The sequence below is a fragment of the Schistocerca piceifrons genome, chromosome 9, assembly GCF_021461385.2.
Source record: "Schistocerca piceifrons isolate TAMUIC-IGC-003096 chromosome 9, iqSchPice1.1, whole genome shotgun sequence".
Taxonomy (NCBI): Eukaryota; Metazoa; Arthropoda; class Insecta; order Orthoptera; family Acrididae; genus Schistocerca; species Schistocerca piceifrons.
Genome location: NC_060146.1, coordinates 206,597,213 through 206,616,830, shown reverse-complemented (window position 1 = coordinate 206,616,830; position 19,618 = coordinate 206,597,213). Strand labels below are relative to the sequence as shown.

Here is a 19,618-nt window from a genome sequence, read left to right as displayed (position 1 = left end):
GAATGTATGAGAATGGCATATGTGAGCTTGTGGTCCCTCACAATGGGTGAAGGCTAGATAAATCGAATGTTTGTTTATAATTTCTTTCTCTGAATGCCAAGTTCGTGAAGGGAGAAGGGTCAGAACTTCCTTCTAATGTGAAGTTCATGAAGAGAAAAAAGTTAGAACTTTCTTCTGCATTTTGTGTTTCTTTGTAATGAGAACACCAATCACATCTAGATCCTCTAAGCGAAATACCGTACTTTGCAACCGTGTAGCTCTACAACAACATGACAACAGCACAACAGCTACCACACGATAAACAACAGTTCTGTGCAACAAAGACCAGCTGTAATGAGTGGCTCACTGGATCCAGGCGCACGCCACCCATTATAAAAGAGCAAGCTGGAACCACCTCACTGGCTAATTGCACTCCTGTTAATAATTATTATTTTGCTCAAAGAGATTTTGGGATTGCAGCTGATCATCATAAACATTTATTATTATTTTTTCTTTCTTAATTGTCATATAAACGTGGCTATTCACATCACAAGTATGTAGTATGAGAGCAGTTTGAAAAGTTCACAGAATCGCCACCAGATGTCAGAGCTTGTGCAATGAGGTTCCCATGTAACAATAGGTCATCCTTTATGAGTAAACACATGATGTATAAGTGCTCAAGGTAGAGATCTCTGGTATGGACATTTCCCTGTTGTTGTTCCTGTGTAATGATTTATGAAGATGGAAACTGCTAGATGGGTGCCACGGCTCTTAATGCAAGATTGGAAGTGCACCTCAATGGAAATGGCCAAATCTTCAAAGCAACTGACAAGTTGGTTTGTGACCACAGATGAAACTTATATCCACTACTATGCTCCAGAGATAAAACAACAGTAAAAGCTATGGACACGTGTATTCATCACCAAAGAAAGCAAAAGCTCAGCTGGAAAGGTCGCGGCATCAGTTTTCTGGGATGCAAAAGGGATTATGCTGATAAATTGCCTTCCTGCAGGTCAAACAATTATGGGATAATACACGCTAACCTGTTGGACTGGCTACGGTAAAAGATACAAGAAAACAGGCCAGGTTCGGCAAGGAAGAAAGTCCTATTTCATGTAGAAGATGTGCACCTACACAGAAGTGTTGCTGCCGTGGCAAAAATGTACAAAGTATGACAAGAATTATTGCCACACCCATGTTATTTGCCCGATTTGGCTCAATCGGACTTACATTTCTTCCCCAAAGTCAAAATTTTCCTCGGTGGACAGAGATTCTATTTAGCAAAGAACTAACAATCAAAGCTGATGGATGTTTTTGAGGGCTGGAGGGATCTAATTTTCGAGGTGGGATAAAAGCATTGGAACCTCATTGGACCAAGTGAATTAGTGAACTATACTGCAAAATAAAAAAAGTTTCACTGAAGTCAGTTGTTTCTTTTTATTTCAGTCCCAACATTATTCACACTATGTTTCATACAAATGCATTATTCCTATAATAATGTTTGATCCACCAATTGCAATAGTATATTCAGTTTTATTAGAAACTTTGTTGATTAAAACTAATGAGAAATTGAACCTATCAAAGTGACATGTAAGAGAAGATGTGGGATGAGCTAACAGGTAATCTTAGAAAAACTGACACTACTAATTAGAAAATTAAGACTCCAGACTTTATACAGTAACATGTTCTAATTTTCATCAAACTAATGAACTTAAAAGACAATTGTTACTGGTTTGGAAACACTTAGCTTTCCTATTGCAGATTTAGCCATTGCACTTGTTAGATTCGAACTTTTGCCTTTATACTTTTGTTGATCTAACTTTCCTGGATCAAATGACACCCTTCACTAATTAATTAAATCAACAATTAAGAATTTGCATAAATTATCACAAATGATTACAAGGTTAAATATGGCTGCCATGCTTGTAATTACAGAATTCACAGCGTAGAGACAATAAATAATTCTATCATAATTTTTCAAATCAACATTTTTCAAGAAAAGAGACTCGAAAACGAAAACTTGGATCTCACCTAATCCATTACTAGGTGAATATCAGTTGGATCATGTAATGATCTCCTGCGTAAATACAGTAGAAATCATGAAACTTAAAGTCCTTAATGGACTAGACCTAGATTCCGACCATTACCCAACAAAATTCTCCCTAGAGTCATTCCAGAAAAAAGAAAATTCACTAAGAAATCTCCACACCGTAAATATGATGTACAAAAGATAAATGGCAATGAACAATTTACAAAAGAAACGCAAAATTTAAAACCACAAAATTGGCAACAACTGCAAGCAGGACTTTTAAATGCAGCTAAAACTGTAGCACCGCAAACAAGAACACATAAACACCCATGGTGGACAGATGAGTGTGACCAACTGATAAATCTCAGACAACAGGCATGGCAAAATTGGTTGTGCAACAAAAATCAAAAGATCCTGGAAGATCTCAAAGATACCAGGAAAACAGTCACAAAAGCAATACGAACAGTCCGTAAACAACATGAAGACAAAAAATTGCAAGACATAGAAAATGATTTCAAGAAAAACAATTCCCTAAATTTCTACAGAGTATTCAAACAAAAATTAACAAAGTACTCTCCTCCATCACTCCAGTTCATAAATGGTCATGGGAAATTGCTCATACCAACACCGAAAACTGTGAAATTCTTGCAAAATACTTTTCTAAATTACTGAATTGTGAAAAGCCTGCAGAAAAATTTGAGTTCCATCGTACACAACGAACCCAGACTGAAAGCCACCAAGTTTACAAGAGATTAAAGAGACAATTCAGTCACTGAAAAATAACAAAGCATAAGGAGAAGACCAAATCATCGCAGAATTATGGAAAAATGCAGGAGAAAATCTTATTGCAAAACTCAAAGAAATTATACATGAAATCTGGAAAACTGAAAAAATCCCCACAGATTGGAAGACTGCAATCATACATCCTCTGTACAAAAAAGGAAGTAAAACAGACCCCAACAACTATCGTGGAATCTCTTTATTGTCAATAACATACAAAATTCTGTCTAGAGCCCTACTAAACCGCGCAGAACCTCAGCTGGATTCAAAACTAGGCGAATACCAAGGTGGGTTCAGAAAAGGTCGATCTTGCGTAGAACAAATCCTTAACTTGAAAAACTCAGTGAAATATTTACATAGTACTTCAAACAAAAGTTATGTAATCACGTTTGTCGACTTTAAAAAAGCATATGACAGTATAGACCGAGAATCCCTTTTTGAAGTATTAGCAGAATTTGTACTAGATCAAAAGACAACAAACATCATAAAAGGAACACTCACGGAGACCAAATCCAAAGTAAAATTTATGGGAGAATTGAAAACAGAATTTGAAATAGATACAGGAGTACAACAAGGGGATGTACTGTCCCCAGTGCACTGATCGCACAAGACATTACTGATGCACAGAAACAGCTAGAATTATTACAAGAACAGGCAGCTAAAATAGGATTACAAATTTCATTTGAAAAAACAAAATTTATGACTGACGTCAAAGATGCACCTTCTGATCTCAAAATTGGTAATAACTACATCTCTCGAGTAAAAGAATTTAAATATTTAGGTGAATGGATTGCAGAAAATTGTAATGAAAAGAAATCTGTCAGATCAAGAGTCCAGAAAATGGAGACGGCGTTTCTGTTAACAAAAAACATTTACAACAAAAAGAGTCTCTCGTGGAACTGCAAAATACGACACTACACAACAGTAATTAGACCCGAAGCTCTCTACGCATCTGAGACACTAAACCTTCAACACAGAACACTAAAAGAGGAATTAGAAGTGAAAGAACGTAAGATAATGAGGAAAATCCTTGGACCAAGAACTAAAGATGGGGTACATTATCCAAAACCCAATGCAGAAATATATAAAAATACCTCCAAAATAACAGACACAATGCGCATGAGAAGAATCCAATTCATGGGGCACTTAGAAAGAATGGACTCAAACAGGTTAACGCACAAAATCCATACATTTTTAAAGAACAAAACTACAAGACCGAACTGGTACAAACAGACGGAAAAAGACCTGAGAGAATTAGGGTCTCCAAATCTACATGATAGAAATGAAATCAGAAAAATCACAAACACACGGGGTTTTGAGGAAGAAGAGAGAAAAACTAACCGACATACATGGTCTACGCAACGAAAGCTAGCCCATTCGTTGTTTATGAAGGAATACTGGGCGAAAAGGAAGGCCAACAAATGTTGATTAAGCGTGGTCCTAAGTGATCCATCCGCAAAGAAGAAGAAGAAGAATTCTATCATATTTTGTGCTTCCTTAACTTGCAGTTTATTACGTGAATCAAATTATTGTGGATATATATAACTCAGACCAGTTGCAAAAATCTAACCTCACAGTTTGTCAAATCTTTACATAGTTTCTAAAGTACTATAATGTTGACACACTAGTCTTTATAAGGCCAACCCTAACCCAAACTCTTCAGTCAAGCTCCAAAAGCACACGAACAACGTCCATCCAAAAGACTCGTGTAAGCTACCACAATAACAGTAAGTATGTAACAAGTCAATCGTCAGCATACATATGCACAACATCTATGAATCAAAGTAGGAGTAATTTTGTATGTCATATTTCTGTGATCCTTTTCAATCAAAGTTCAGTTCACGCATATCTGTTAACTGTTTAATATTGGAAGGCTACTGCCTTTTTATATTACAGTTTTAATTCCTCAGTGACACCTGTGCATTATCGTCAACTGTGAAACTTACTGTGTTCATTAACTGTGTAATTTGATACCAACTCTGGAATATTCATTTGTTAGACTTCATACATCAACGTGCCCTGTAATTGCCACTTTCACTCACAGGAAGTGCCTGCCTGTGAAAAAGTCCAAAATGTCTTCTGTAAGAGCTGAAGCTGTTCATCATAGGGTTAACAGAGGTAATGAATGTGTAACAAATCACATTAACCACAAGCTGAGTAGTGTACATTATTAGGGGATTTCCCATCAAGCCAGTTTTACAGCAATCTCACAAAATTTCTTCAACGAGACATTGCGCACAGATTAGAATTCACAGATAGTTTACCTTTCACCACGTGATAGGGGCCTCATTCTCTATGAAAACTGAAGCCTTTGACACTATATACCCTCAATTTCGAAAGGAAAGTAACTGACTGTCAAAGAATTTATGGAATCACATAGACGTAACTATTGTAGTACTGCCCACTACGACAAGTAATTAAATTGGTGCCAATGATGTAACATCACTCGTAGTGCCTCTGTTTCCGTTAAGGTGCATAACGCAGGACACACTCCTGTGTTGTCTCGCACCATCGAGTGTCCACTTCCACATTTTGGATAATGTGAATTCTGTAACTGGTTGCAGTTATTGTGGCTGAGCGGGAGCAGTGTGAGGGGAGCTCAGCAATGGAATTGAAGGGGCGTGTGGTTATCCAGTTCCTAACAGCAGCAGGAGTTGCTACAGTTCCAATTTATTGAAGAAGTGTAATAGTTTACGATAATGGCTGTACTGACGTTACCACTCTCTCGCTGTGGGTATATAATGTAAAGCTGATGTCCTGGAACTACAAAATTTGATGCCTTGTGAATTTTTTTCTGTTCCCCAAAATAAATTAAGACCTTTTGGGATACCGCTGTGACTTCAATAAAGAAATCCAGATGATGGCAAGATCCTGGTTGCATAAACAGAAATTTGCATTCTTCTGTGACAGCTTTATGAATCACATTCTTCATTGTCAAAAGTGTCTCCAGTAATCTGACGATCTCATTGAATAATAAGAATGCAGTTTAAGAGAACATTCTAGATAAACTTCCTGTGCTTCATTAACTATAGTATACCCACCCAGACACTATACTGTCCACAAAAGCATTATTTATCATTCAAGCTTCATGTATCTCCCTAACTGAGGTTCAAATTACTCATTTAGGGAGAAAATAAGAAAAGTGTTATTATCATTAAATAAAAATTCAGATATGGACAACATTATAAGAAATAGGGAACTGATAGGATCAAAAATGATACCCAGTTATAAGCCCACGGAAAATTTTCAGAATGTCAAAACTGAAAACTGACTTACACATTCTCCACACGTATCCGTTGGTAGTCCGACAGTATAGCCCCAACAGCCACCGCCTCTACATTCATTTCCTCCTGAAAAAACAAGTGTAACATTTACCACATGATAAAATTCAAACCTGAAATCTCAAATGTACTGAAAACATACAATGTAGTAACAAAGCAGTGTTCACACAGAATCACTGAAGTTTTTTGTAATAATATTGTGCCTTACACACGCGTTTTGATCATATGGTAGGTTAAAAATCTGTTGGCTAAATCACTAACTCTAATTAAGTGCTTATTACTTGGCTTCCTGTGGTGATGCGAGGTCGCCGATTTATCGTTTCCCTTATCAACAAGCCCAGACACAACACATTACTTAATTTCCCCAATACAAAAGTAACAGCCAACTTTAGATGGATCCACAATTTTTTAAATACAATTCAAATTCACTTCTATGGGGTTGATTCAAATGAAAACAATAATAATTTACTGAGATGAATTCTTTTTGTCAAGGATGCAGACATTCGTGCACTGCAGTTTTCAGCTCTTCATCACTTCTGAGATGCTTGCTTCCCAATGCTTCCTTGGGCAGTCTGAACATATGAAAAATCACTCAGTGGTAGGTCTGGTGAGTAATATGGGTGTTCAAGACATTCCAGTTTCACAGCCTACATTGCTGCCATGTCTGAATGAGAAGTACAGGGATAAGCACTGCTGTGTTGTAACAAAACACCTGCAGTCACAGTCCACATCGTTGCTCTGGACTGGAGAGTGAAGGTGATTTCAAAGCATATTTGAATACAAATTACTGGTCACTGTTAATACCCTTTCCATATAATGCTCCAAAATTATCACTTTTGCACCCCAAAAGTGAAAGAACAAGGCTTTTCCTGTCAATCACTGACTGAAAATTCTTTTTGGTTTTGTTGAAGAGCTTATGGCGATACTGACCTGATTCTCGCAGTGTCTCCTCGCTAGCACCACTCCTGATCACCACAAAACTGAAAGCCTAAATGAGGGTGGGATGGTGTTTGCTTGAAGATGGACACGACACCATTTAGATTGCACTAACATACACATTTATTCTCCGCTAAGTTCATTTATTGAGAAATGTGACCAGGCTGTCAACTACAAAAATTTATCAGCTCACTGAACCAGATCAGCACTTGCAATATCCAACAGTCACAGTCCAGTGGTTAAGTTAACTATTTAAATGGTGCAAAATGAAACAAACACCACATTTACACGAAAATGTCACAGTGCACACTTAGCACAACCTAGTAGTAATTTATTAGATAAAAAATACACTGTATTAATTCAATTAAGTCAGCCCATAAACAGAACTAACATGTCCAACAATAGCTCATTTCAATGACAGTAACATTCCTCACTTTTTAACAATCACAACATAGTTCAATTAAAATGTTCCTTAATTTGAAGTATTGTAACCGCTTGAAAGTCTTTAAATACTACTATTAATGAGTCTTCCTGTTGGCGGTGTGCATATTTTCACGTACAAAGCGTGTATGACTGTGGCGTGAGCTGACACAAGGAGTGCACTCGACACAGGTCTTATGCGTGGCTTTCTAACAGCGAACTACCAATATTGGCCAATGTCTGTCTACTTATAACAGTTGTGAAAATGAACTGTTGTTTTGAAGACTCTATAATCCTTTGAAAATTGGTAAGGCTGCATTTTATTGATTCAGATAAACTAGAATGGCTAATTAAGGCTTGTAGAAAATGTTGATGGTTAGAAATTTAGAAAAATATACGCACACTATAATTAAACAATGGAAAAACCAGGATGGAATGTAAAAATATTAGCCTGAGACTGCAGTCGTGTGTGTGAGCTGCATTTTTGTGTGTGTGTGTGTGTGTGTGTGTGTGTGTGTGTGTGTGTGTGCGCACGTGCGCACGTGCGCGCAATTGTTGACGAAGGCCAATGGCCGTAAGCTTTAATTGTGGGTGTCCTTTTGTTGTGCCTATCTGCGACTCTCCACTATATGGACACTATAATTCTTACGCAATATGTATCTGCTCATTTACACATATATGTGTCATGCTGCAAATTAGGGTAAATTACATGGAATTGTTAAATAGTGAGTTTATTAATCCATGCTGTATATCATTCTGCAGAGAAAAAATAAGGTAACAAAAGTAGGTAGTCAAAGTTTTACATCTACATCTACTCTCTGTGAACCACTGTGAAGAGCGTGGTAGAGTGTACATCCAACTGTACCAGTTATTGTTTAAATACTCTGTGCACACTGTAATTAATCTAATCTTATCCTCACGACTCCTATGCGAGTGTTATGTAGGGGTTGTAGTATATTCCTGGAGTCATCACTTAAATCCGGTTTTTGAAACACTGTCAGCTGACCTTGTCAGGATAGTTTTTGTCGATTTTCAAAAATCTGCCAGTTCAGTTGTTTCAACAGCTCAGTGACACTCTCTCATGGGTCAAACAAGCATTTGTGCTGCCCCTCTCTGTATATATTCAGTATCTTCTGCTAGTCCTGTTTGGTACAGATCCCACAGATGTGAGTAAAATTCTAGGACGGGTCGCACAAGTGATTTGTACGCAATTTCCTTTGTAGACTGACTGCATTTGCCTAGTTTTTTACAAATAAACGCAACTATGTGACCTGCTTTACCAAAGACTAAGCCTACATAACCGTTCCACTTCTACATCTACATCTACATCTACATCTACATGATTACTCTGTAATTCACATTTAAGTGCTTGGCAGAGGGTTCATCAAACCACAATCATACTATCTCTCTACCATTCCACTCCCGAACAGTGGGCGGGAAAAACAAACACCTACACCTTTCTGTTCGAGCTCTGATTTCTCTAATTTTATTTTGATGATCATTCTTACCTATGTAGGTTGGGCTCAACAAAATATTTTCGCATTTGCAAGAGAAAGTTGGTGACTGAAATTTCGTAAATAGATCTCACCGCCACGAAAAAGTCTTTGCTTTAATGACTTCCATCCCAACTCGCGTATCATATCTGCCATTCTCTCTCCCCTATTACGTGATAATACAAAATGAGCTGCCCTTTTTTGCACCCTTTCGATGTCCTCCGTCAATCCCACCTGGTAAGGATCCCACACCGCACAGCAATATTCTAACAGTGGACGAACGAGTGTAGTGTAAGCTGTCTCTTTAGTGGACTTGTTGCATCTTCTAAGTGTCCTGCCAATGAAACGCAATCTTTGGCTCGCCTTCCCCACAATATTATCTATGTGGTCTTTCCAACTGAAGTTGTTCGTAATTTTAACACCCAGGTACTTAGTTGAATTGACAGCCTTGAGAATTGTACTATTTATCAAGTAATGGAATTCCAACGGATTTCTTTTGGAACTCATGTGGATCCCCTCACACTTTTCGTTATTTAGCGTCAACTGCCACCTGCCACAACATACAGCAAACTTATCTAAACCACTTTGCAACTGATACTGGTCTTCGGATGGCCTTACTAGACGGTAAATAACAGCATCATCTGCGAACAACCTAAGAGAACTGCTCAGATTGTCACCCAGGTCATTTATATAGATCAGGAACAGCAGACGTCTCAGGACGCTTCCCTGGGGAACGCCTGATATCACTTCAGTTTTACTTGATGATTTGCCGTCTGTTACTACGAACTACGAACTGCGACCTTCCTGACAGGAAATCACGAATCCAGTCGCACAACTGAGATGATACCCCATAGGCCCGCAGCTTGATTAGAAGTCGCTTGTGAAGAACGGTGTCAAAAGCTTTCCGGCAATCCAGAAATACGGAATCAACCTGAGATCCCCTGACGATAGCGGCCATTACTTCGTGCGAATAAAATGTCCCTATTAAGTGTTACACTCAAGTTTTTGCATAAGTTTACATATTCCACCTGTGATTAACTAAGATTTTATTCATAGAATATTAAGTATTTTTTTCATTCATTTTGTGAAGTGCACAGTTTTGGATTTATGAACAGTTAAAGCACATTGCCAATCTTTGTACCACTTTGATATCTTATCAAGCTCTGACTGCATATTTGTACAGCTTCATTCACACTGAACTCTGTTGTGGTATCTGCATCATCTGCAATAAGTCTGAGGTTGGTATTAAGTTCACAAGATCACTAATATCCAATATGAACAGCAAGGGATCCAAAACACTTCCCTGGGATACATTCAAAGTTACTTACGCATTTGTCGATGACCCTCCATCTGAGATAATGTGCTGTGTCCGTACCAGGAAATTCTCAATCCAGTCACGTATGTCATCTGATACCCCATACAACTGTACTTTTGATTACAAGTGTAGGTGTGGTACACAGTCAACTTCTTGTCAGAAATTAAGAAGTATTGTGTCTACCTGACTGCCTTGATCCATTGCTTTCTGTATGTCGTGAGAAAAGTGCGAGTTGAGTTTCACATGATCTAAGTTTTCAAAATCTATGCTGGTTGACATGGAGGAGGTTATTCTGCTCGAGATACCTTATTACATTTGAGCTCAGAATATGTCCTATGATTCTGCAACAAATCAATGTCAAGAATATTGGACGGTAGTTTTGTGGATCACTTCTACTATCCCTCTTCTAGATGGGTGTGACTTGTGCTTTCTTCCAATTACTGAGCACAGTATCTACGATAGATTATAGTTAACAGAGTGGCTGTAATTGGGTAAAGAATCTGATAGAGATTCCATCAGGCCCTGTAGCTTTGTTCAATTTTAATGATTTCAGCTGTTTCTCAATGCCACTGGCACTAATATCTATTTCACATGACTTTTCAGAGGTACAAGAATTGAATTATGGCAATACTCCCATGTTTTTCTTTGTGAAGGAAGATTTGAAAACAGAGTTAAGCATTCTGCTTTTGCTTTGCTTCTTTCAATCTCAGCTCCTGTCTTGTCCACGAGTTCCAAATCTAACAGTGATTACGGCAAAATCTGCCGTGGAAAGTGGCAGTGGCTCTGAACTTGTGTTATTTTTGGAACTTAATCAGATTTAGATGATTGCAAACATGTTTAGCTTTTGAATGGTGTAAGACATTATATGGGACTACTAGAGGATCCAGTAGGCAGATGTCGTCATGCCTTAGACCTTGCTAGCAAAATATATGTCTTTAACTAAAATTTTTTATTCAGTGTAACTGAAATACCGCAAACTCATTCATGTAATTAGACAACAAAGAACAAAATATTTCCAAAAGTCAGCTTCTACCAGCATTTGCATTCATCTGTAAATAATTCGTGTCAGTATTTTCCAGTTCTGACTGATGGTTCAGTAGTAATCATACCTGTCAGTATCAACCTTCTATGGAACAGGAATTATTATGTTCTTCTTGAAATCTGATGGTGCTCCACTTGCTTAACATGTATTGCAAAGCTGGTGACATTATTCTGACATGGCTGGCTCTAGAAAGTATCTCATTAATTCTGAGAGAATGTCGTCTACTCCAATCTGCTTCAAGTCTTTTAGTGCTCCATTAAATTCTTCTCGCAGTAACATATCTGCATCTTCACCTACATCCACGCCCCTTTCCATAACATAGTCTTTGGAAATTTATTTCATTTGTATAGGCCTCCTATATATTTCTTCCATCTTTCAGTTTTCCCTTCTTTGCTTAGTATGGGGTTGCCATCTGAGCTTGTGTTATTCATACAGATGCTTACATCTTCTTCAGAGGTTTCTTCGATTTTCGTACAGGGGCCACATATCTTTTCCACAATGAAGTACACTTAGACAGCTTTGCACTTCTCCTCTACTTTCTCTTTTGCTTGTTTCATCTTTATCAATTCAATTCAGTCTTTCATGTTATCTTAGGATTTCTACTTGGCCTCATCTTTCACCACTTTAATCTTCTGCTGCTTTCAAAATTTCATCCCTCAAAGCTCCTCATGTGTCTTCCACTGTACCATTAAAGCCCCAATTCTTTAAAGAATCGAACTCACATGCATAAAGCAACTTCAAACCTCTGATTAAATTAAACATGAGTTAGCCCCAAACGTATTAAATATATGCCCTTAAGCATGTTAGTGAGAAACAGTTTGAAATTACAATTAAATCTTGTTGCAAGTCACTAAGTACTATTATTCTCAAACACTGGATGAGCATAGTGTTGTGACTCGCCGATCATTCAAAGCGCCGCCGCGCAATTACGTGCGTCCTCTACGTGCGGCGCTGTCTGCCAGCCATGCAGCAGCTGCGCCACCTAAGCGGCCAGCCGAGCAGCGGCCGCTAGACTGGGACTCAGTGCTCATTTGAATGCTAACGTGTACACATGTCTTGCTTATCAACTTACTCTGTGACTTATATGTGTTGTGTCGTTCTGAAATATATTTGTTAAACTTGACGTTATAACAATTGGCGATGAGGATGGGATTTTTCCTTTTCACCGTTGACCCACAGGGTTCCATGGCTACTGTCGAGCAACTATTGCAAAATCTCCTTGAACAGCAAACGCTTCTAACATCGGCGATTCACGATTTTGTCGCGGCGTCAAATGCGGAGCGTTTCTCGTCGTTGGCTGTACCTCCTTTTCCTCCTTACGACGAGATGGCGGAAGACTGGTCTGATTATGAAAAACGTCTTCGACAGCACTTCTTGGCCTTTCATGTCACGGACGAACAACCATGTAAGTCTTTGTTCCTTTCCTGGATTTCACCTCAAATGTATCGGTTGTTGTCGCAATTGGCTCCTTTGAAGGATCCTGCATCTTTATTCTTTGCTGAAATGTGCTCACTTCTGTCTGTCTATTTTCAAAAGCAAACGCATGTGGTAGCCTCTCGTGTTGCCTTTTATCGTTGTCAAAAACCCGAATCAATCCTATTGGGCTTGGGCTGCTGAACTTCACGGCCACAGTCGAAAGTGTCAATTTGTTACTGACGTTCACAAAGAATCCTATGCCGATTCCATGGTACGGGATACTATTATTCGGTCGGCGCCCGACAAAGAAGTTCGGCAACGTGCCCTTCAGTTGGCGAATCCGACTCTAGATGAAGTTCTCTTCATTGCGCAGTCTTTTGAAATTTCTCGCGCCGCTGGGACACAAATAGAGGCGTGGGGTGATGTCGGGGAAATACAACCTCTGTGCGCTGTTGACGACGCGTGCGGCGCGTCCCCGCCGGCCGACATGGCCGCAGTGCGCTCCCACGCTCAGCCTCGGCCTAGCTGTAAACAACCCGCTAAGAAACTGCAGCAAAACCCCCGGCAACTTCCTTCATGTCCGCGGTGTTTTACGAAACATTCACGCGAGGATTGTCCCCAACGTTGGACAGTGTGTCACAATTGCAAAAAGAAAGGCCATGTGTCTTCCGTTTGTAAATCCGACCGCATACATGATGTTCATGAACATGACGCTGATTCTGATTCTGTGTTGTCTGTCAATTGCACTTCTTCCCTTTCAGGGAAGTTATTCCTCACTGTCCAAATCCTTGGTCGAGATGTTCGCATGCAAGTGGATACCGGTTCTGCTGCCACTATAATTAATTCTCAGACGTATCTTCAGTTGGGTTCTCCACTCCTGTCACCTGTCACTCGGCAATTACGGACGTACAATAAACAGGAGATTTCTCTCTTGGGACAGTTTAATGCTGAGGTATCTTACAAATCCGTCGTTCGCACTGTTCCCATATTTGTGGTTGACCAGAGCAATGCAGAAAATCTTTTTGGTTTCGATGCCTTTCGCGTTTTTGGGTTCTCCATAAATGACTCTGTCAATATTGTCTCTGATGCTATTCCTTATGCTCAACTGGATTCCTTGTCGACGACATTTTCGTCCCTTTTTTTCTCCTGGGTTAGGCCGTGCAAACGACTTTGAAGCTCATATTACGCTCAAACCCACTGCTCGGCCTACGTTTTTTCGGGCTCGGCCCATTCCTGTGGTCCTTCGTGGTCAGGTAAAACGGGAGTTGGATCGTCTCACTACTTCAGGGGTCTTGCTTCCTGTCACTTCCAGTAAGTGGTCCTCTCCTGTAGTCGTCGTTGCTAAGCCAAATGGTGATATTCGTCTGTGGCGATTTCAAAGCCACTGTAAATGCTCAATGCCTCATCGACACTTACCCTATACCCCGACCTGAAGAACTGTTCACTAAACTTGCTGGAGGCCAGTATTTTTCTAAAATTGACCTGTCAGAAGCTTATCATCAACTTCCTCTCGACACTGCTTCCAGGCAGTTTCTGGTCCTTAACACGCCTTTTGGCCTCTATCAATACCAACGCTTGCCATTCGGGGTTGCTAGTGCCCCTGCTCTCTTTCAGCGATTCTTGGAACAATTATTGCTCCCTGTCCCTGGGTGTATCAATTACATGGACGACACTGTTGTCACTGGCTCCACCACTGAAGAACATCTTCAAAATCTCCGCACACTTTTTCATGTCTTACAGACTGCCGGTCTTAAGTGTAATCTTCAGAAATCAAAATTTTTTCAGGCATCTATCACGTACTTGGGGTTTCAACTCTCTTGGGATGGTATTCGTCCACTTCAGCAAACTGTCGCTGCGATCGATACCCTTCCTCGCCCTACATCTGTTAAGGAACTGCAGGCCTTCTTGGGGAAAACAGCATACTATCACGAGTTTTTACCACCTGCGGCTTCGGTGGCTCAGCCGTTGCATCGCCTGATGCATAAAAAACGTGCCTTTTCACTGGTCCACATCATGCGATGCGGCTTTCCAGAAATTGAAGACTAAGCTGAAACAGGCCCCGTGCCAGGCTACTTATCGACCTGGCCAACATCTTGTTCTTGCCACAGACGCCTCTCAATACGGGGTCGGTGCAGTCCTTGCACACCGTTTTTCTGACGGTTCAGAACAACCCATTGCTTATGCCTCCAAAACTCTCACGGATGCCCAACAAAAGTATTCTCAAATTGAAAAAGAAGCTTTGGCCATTATTTATGCTCTTCATAAGTTTGGTGTTTTTCTCTATGGCTCAAAATTTCATCTTGTTACGGATCACAAACCACTTGTTTCCTTGTTTCATCCATCAAGGTCACTTCCCGACAAGGCTGCACACCGCCTCCAGTGTTGGGCTCTTTACTTGTCTGGTTTCAATTATGAGATTCATTTCCGGCCAACAGCTCAACATGCAAATGCTGATGCTCTGTCTCACCTTCGCATGGGTCCTGATCAGGCATTCGATAGGGACGAACTTTTGTGTTTCCACCTGGATGTTGCCGAGCAGTGGGTTGTGAACGTGTTCCCCATCACTGGGGACAGGCTGGCGGCTGCTACGGGTTCTGACCCTACCCTCTCCCGGGTTTTACACTGTGTTCAGAAGGGTTGGCCAGATCGCCCGTCCGCTAAGACTTCTGATCCGTTGCGGTACTACGCTTTGCACTACCGCCTCACGGCTAGGGATGGTGTTATCCTCCTCTCCACTGACAATGCTTCGCCGCGTGTTGTGGTAACTGCGTTTTTGCGTGCTTCGGTCTTGCGCCTCCCTCACCAAGGGCACTGGGGTGTGTCTCGCACAAAATCTCTGGCGTGCCGTCATGTGTACTGGCCTGGCATCGACTCTGAAATAGCACACATGGTGGCTGCCTGCGGCCCTTGTGCGTCACAGGCCGCTGCCTCGAAGCCATATTTGTCATCGTGGCCTTTGCCTGAGAAGCCCTGGGAGCGCATTCATGCTGACTTTGTGGGATCCTTTTTAGGTACTTATTGGCTCCTCATAATTGACGCCTACTCTAACTTTCCTTTCATTGTCCGTTGCACGTCGCCTACCACCGGGGCAACCACCAGTGCTCTCGCCTGCATTTTTTCTTTGGAAGGCCTCCCCTCTACTCTTGTTACTGATAATGGTCCGCAATTTGCCTCTTACGAATTTGCGGATTTTTGTGCTCGTCACGGCGTTATGCATGTCACGGCCCCGCCGTTCCATCCACAATCCAACGGTGAGGCTGAACGACTAGTCCACACATTTAAGGCTCAGATGCGGAAACTTCTGACTTCTTCTGCTGCTGATGATGCGCTTCTCCAGTTTCTGGCGTCTTACCGTTTCACCCCCATGGGCGACCACAGCCCGGCTGAGCTCTTACATGGCCGACAACCCCGCACGCTACTTCATCTTCTGCGGCCTTCCACCTCACGGCTGCGAGTGCCTTCACTTGGCCGGTTCACCGCCGACGACCTCGTCTGGGTACGGGGATATGGCAGGCAGCAAAAATGGAGCCCGGGCCGCATCTTAAGACACCGTGGCAGACACCTGTATGAAATCCAGATGGACACGGGTGTTGCAGTGCGTCATTCGGACCAGCTTCGGCCTCGTGTGCCGGCAACGCCTGTTCCGAATGCCACTACACCACTTTTGGCGCTACCTGACGCTCGGGATCTTGGCATCTCTCAATACTCACAACGCAGCCCTCTCTCCGTCATCGCGATGCCAGTGCACGAACGGACGCCAACAGGAGATGTGCCCATGCAGGAACCGGATGACCATCCTCTGTCAGAGCAAATCTACTCGCCTCCTCCTCCAATGGATGCCGACACATCGCCCATGTCTCCCGTTATATCAACTAGACTTGCCGCAACGGGCAGATTGGTGCAGGGGGCCCCAGCAGATTCGACCCCTACGTCTCCTGTCATCTCGACCCGTTATCATTGGGGACACTTCCGTCCGTACGGGAAGCCGCTTCCTCGAGACTTTACAGAGAGTCAAACAACGCCTATGGACGTTAGCCATCTTCAGGACACCTCCATCAAGACCTGTGCAACAATTTCAAAGGGGGGAAAAGTGTTGTGACTCGCCGATCATTCAAAGCGCCGCCGCGCAATTACGCGCGTCCTCTACGTGCGGTGCTGTCTGCCAGCCATGCAGCAGCTGCGCCACCTAAGCGGCCAGCCCAGCAGCGGCCGCTAGACTGGGACTCAGTGCTCATTCGAATGCTAACGTGTACACATGTCTTGCTTGTCAACTTGATCTGGGACATATGTGTTGTGTCGTTCTGAAATATATTTGTTAAACTTGACATTATAACACATAGTCTAGGTAATTTTCACTTCATGAGCTACAGCGCCTCAAGATGTACACACTATTTCTAACTGCAATACTTATCCCACTGTGTTAAATCTTTAACACAAGATTATACCTCTTAATGAGCAGATTATGAGAGTGAATAATTGTATGAAATACTGTAAATTACATTTTTTGTTGATGCTGAAAGCCGTTAGATAGCAACCTGCAACTGAGACTGTGCAACATGGACCAGGTTAGCCATTTAGTAGTATACAGGGTGTTCTGAGAAAATTTTTACGAACTTGTGGGACAGTTTAATTATACCAAAACATGAAAAGAATGTCTAAAAAACGTGGGCTCTAAAATGCATACCTTAAGAGCGACAAAAACGTGCTCATCCTCGATACTGTGAAACAACATGTCTACTGCAAGCTCTTCGCTTTCCATATTTTGGGGGAGGTAGTATGGGGAAAAAAAAAATCAGTAAATGTGAGCTCTAAAATGCATACCTTAAGAGCTAGGAGCACTTTTTCAATAGAAAGATGTGTTTCACAGCAGTGAAGATGAGGAGGTGCTCAGCTCTTACGGTATGCATTTTAGAGCACATGTTTACTGGACATGTTTTTTTTTTAGTTTTGGTGTAAGGAACATGTCCCCAAAGTTTGTTAAAGTATTCCTGAAACACCTTGTAGGTTGCTTAACCATGCCTGTGCCAGTTAATCATTATCTAACATTATTTTGAAACTCTCCACAGCCAATGGTTCTTCCAATTTAGCCAGGATCCATCTCCTTAGTTTCCGACATTCATCCAATTTCTTCAGTTTTAATCTGCAGTTCATAACCAATGAATTATACTTTAAAATCTGGTTTCAAAATCTTTGTCTTGCCATTTATATAATCTATATGAAATGTTCCAATGTCTCTAGGTCCCTTCCATGTTTTACACATTCTTCTGACATATAACTATGTGTAAGCGACAATTAAATTATGCTCTGTGCAGAATTCTACCAGTAAGCTTCACGCCATTTCTTTTCCTAATCCACTTTCTCCTAGTATTTCCCTTAGTTCCCTATTTCTACGGTCAAATTCCAGTCCCTATCACAATTAAATTTTTACTTCCCTTAATGACATGAATAACTACTGCTCAATATACATATTGAATAGTAGCCTACAATCCCGTCTCATTCCCTTCTCAATTTCTACCTCCCTCATAAACAAATAACCTTTCAATTGCTATGTTTCATCCGTAACATCTACAGATTTCAAAAGAGTAACTTCCATTGTGTTTGTTGTGGTCTTCAGTCTGAAGACTAGTTTGATGCAGCTCTCCATGCTACTCTATCCTGTGTGAGCCTTCTCATCTCCCAATAACTACTGCAACCTACATCCTTCCAAATCTGCATACAGTATTCATCTCTTGGTCTCCCTCTATGATCCCCCCCCCCCCCCTCCCCACTTCCTTCCAGTACTAAATTGGTGATCCCTTTATGTCTCAGAATGTGTCCTAACAACCAATACCTTCTTTTGGTCAAGTTGTACCACAAATTTCTTGTCTCCCCAGTTCTTCTTTTCAAGACACGGTCCATTGTATTCAATTGCTCTTCTAAGTCCTTTGCTGTCACTGACAAAATTACAATGTCATCAGCAAACCTTAAATTTCTTATTTCCTCTCTCTGAAGTTTAGTTCCTACTTCAAATTTTTCTTTTGTTTCCTTTACTGCTTGTTCAATGTACTGGCTGAGTAACATCGAGGATAGGCTACAACCCCATCCTACTCCCTTCTGAACCACTGTTTCCCTTCATGTCCATCGACTCTTATAACTGTCATCTGATTTCTGTACAAGTTGCAAATAGCCTTTCGCTCCCTGTATTTACCCCTGTCACCTTTAGAATTTGAACGAGAGTATTCCAGTCAACACTGCCAAAAGCTTTCTCTCTAAGTCTACAAATACTATAAAAATAGGTTTGCCTTTCCTTAACCTATCCTCTACGACAAGTCGTAGGGTCAGTACTGCCTTGCACGTTCCCACATTTCTCCGGAATCCAAACTGATCTTCCCCAACGTCAGCTTCTACCAGTTTTTCCATTCGGCTGTAAAGGATTCGTTTCAGTATTTTGCAACCATGACTTATTAAACTGATAGTTCGGTAATTTTCACACCTCTCAGCAAGTGCTTTCTCTGGAATTGGAATTACTACATTCTTCTTGAACTCTGAGAGTATTTCGCCTGTCTCATAAATTTTGCACACCAGATGGAAGAGATTTGTCATGGCTAGCTCTCCCCAAGGCTATCAGTAGTTCTGCCAGAATATCATCTACCCCCAGGGCCTTGTTTCGATTCAGATATTTCAGGGCTCTGTCAAATTCTTCTCGCAGTACCATATCTCCCACCTCATCTTCATATATGTCCACTTTCCTTTCTATAATACTGCCTTCCAGTTGTTCTCTCTTGTCTAGACAGGCCCTCTATATACTCTCTCCACCTTGCAACATTCCCTTCTTTGCTTAGGACTGGTTTTCCAACTGAGCTCTTGATATTCATGCAGCTGCTTCTCTTTTCCCCAAAGGCCTCTTTAATTTTCCTGTAGGTGGTATCTATCTTTCCCCTAATGAAA

The 19,618-nt window shown here is 41.2% G+C and overlaps 1 protein-coding gene across 1 annotated transcript in view; it reads right to left on the bottom strand.

Moving 5' to 3' along the window:
- Positions 1-19,618, bottom strand: part of LOC124717049 (diphthine--ammonia ligase) — a 113,121-nt gene that overhangs the window by 77,374 nt on the left and 16,129 nt on the right. Inside the window, exon 3 of the mRNA XM_047243723.1 lies at positions 6,065-6,138. Within this exon, the coding sequence (XP_047099679.1) occupies positions 6,065-6,138 (74 nt within the window). The remainder of the gene's footprint in view (positions 1-6,064; positions 6,139-19,618) is intronic.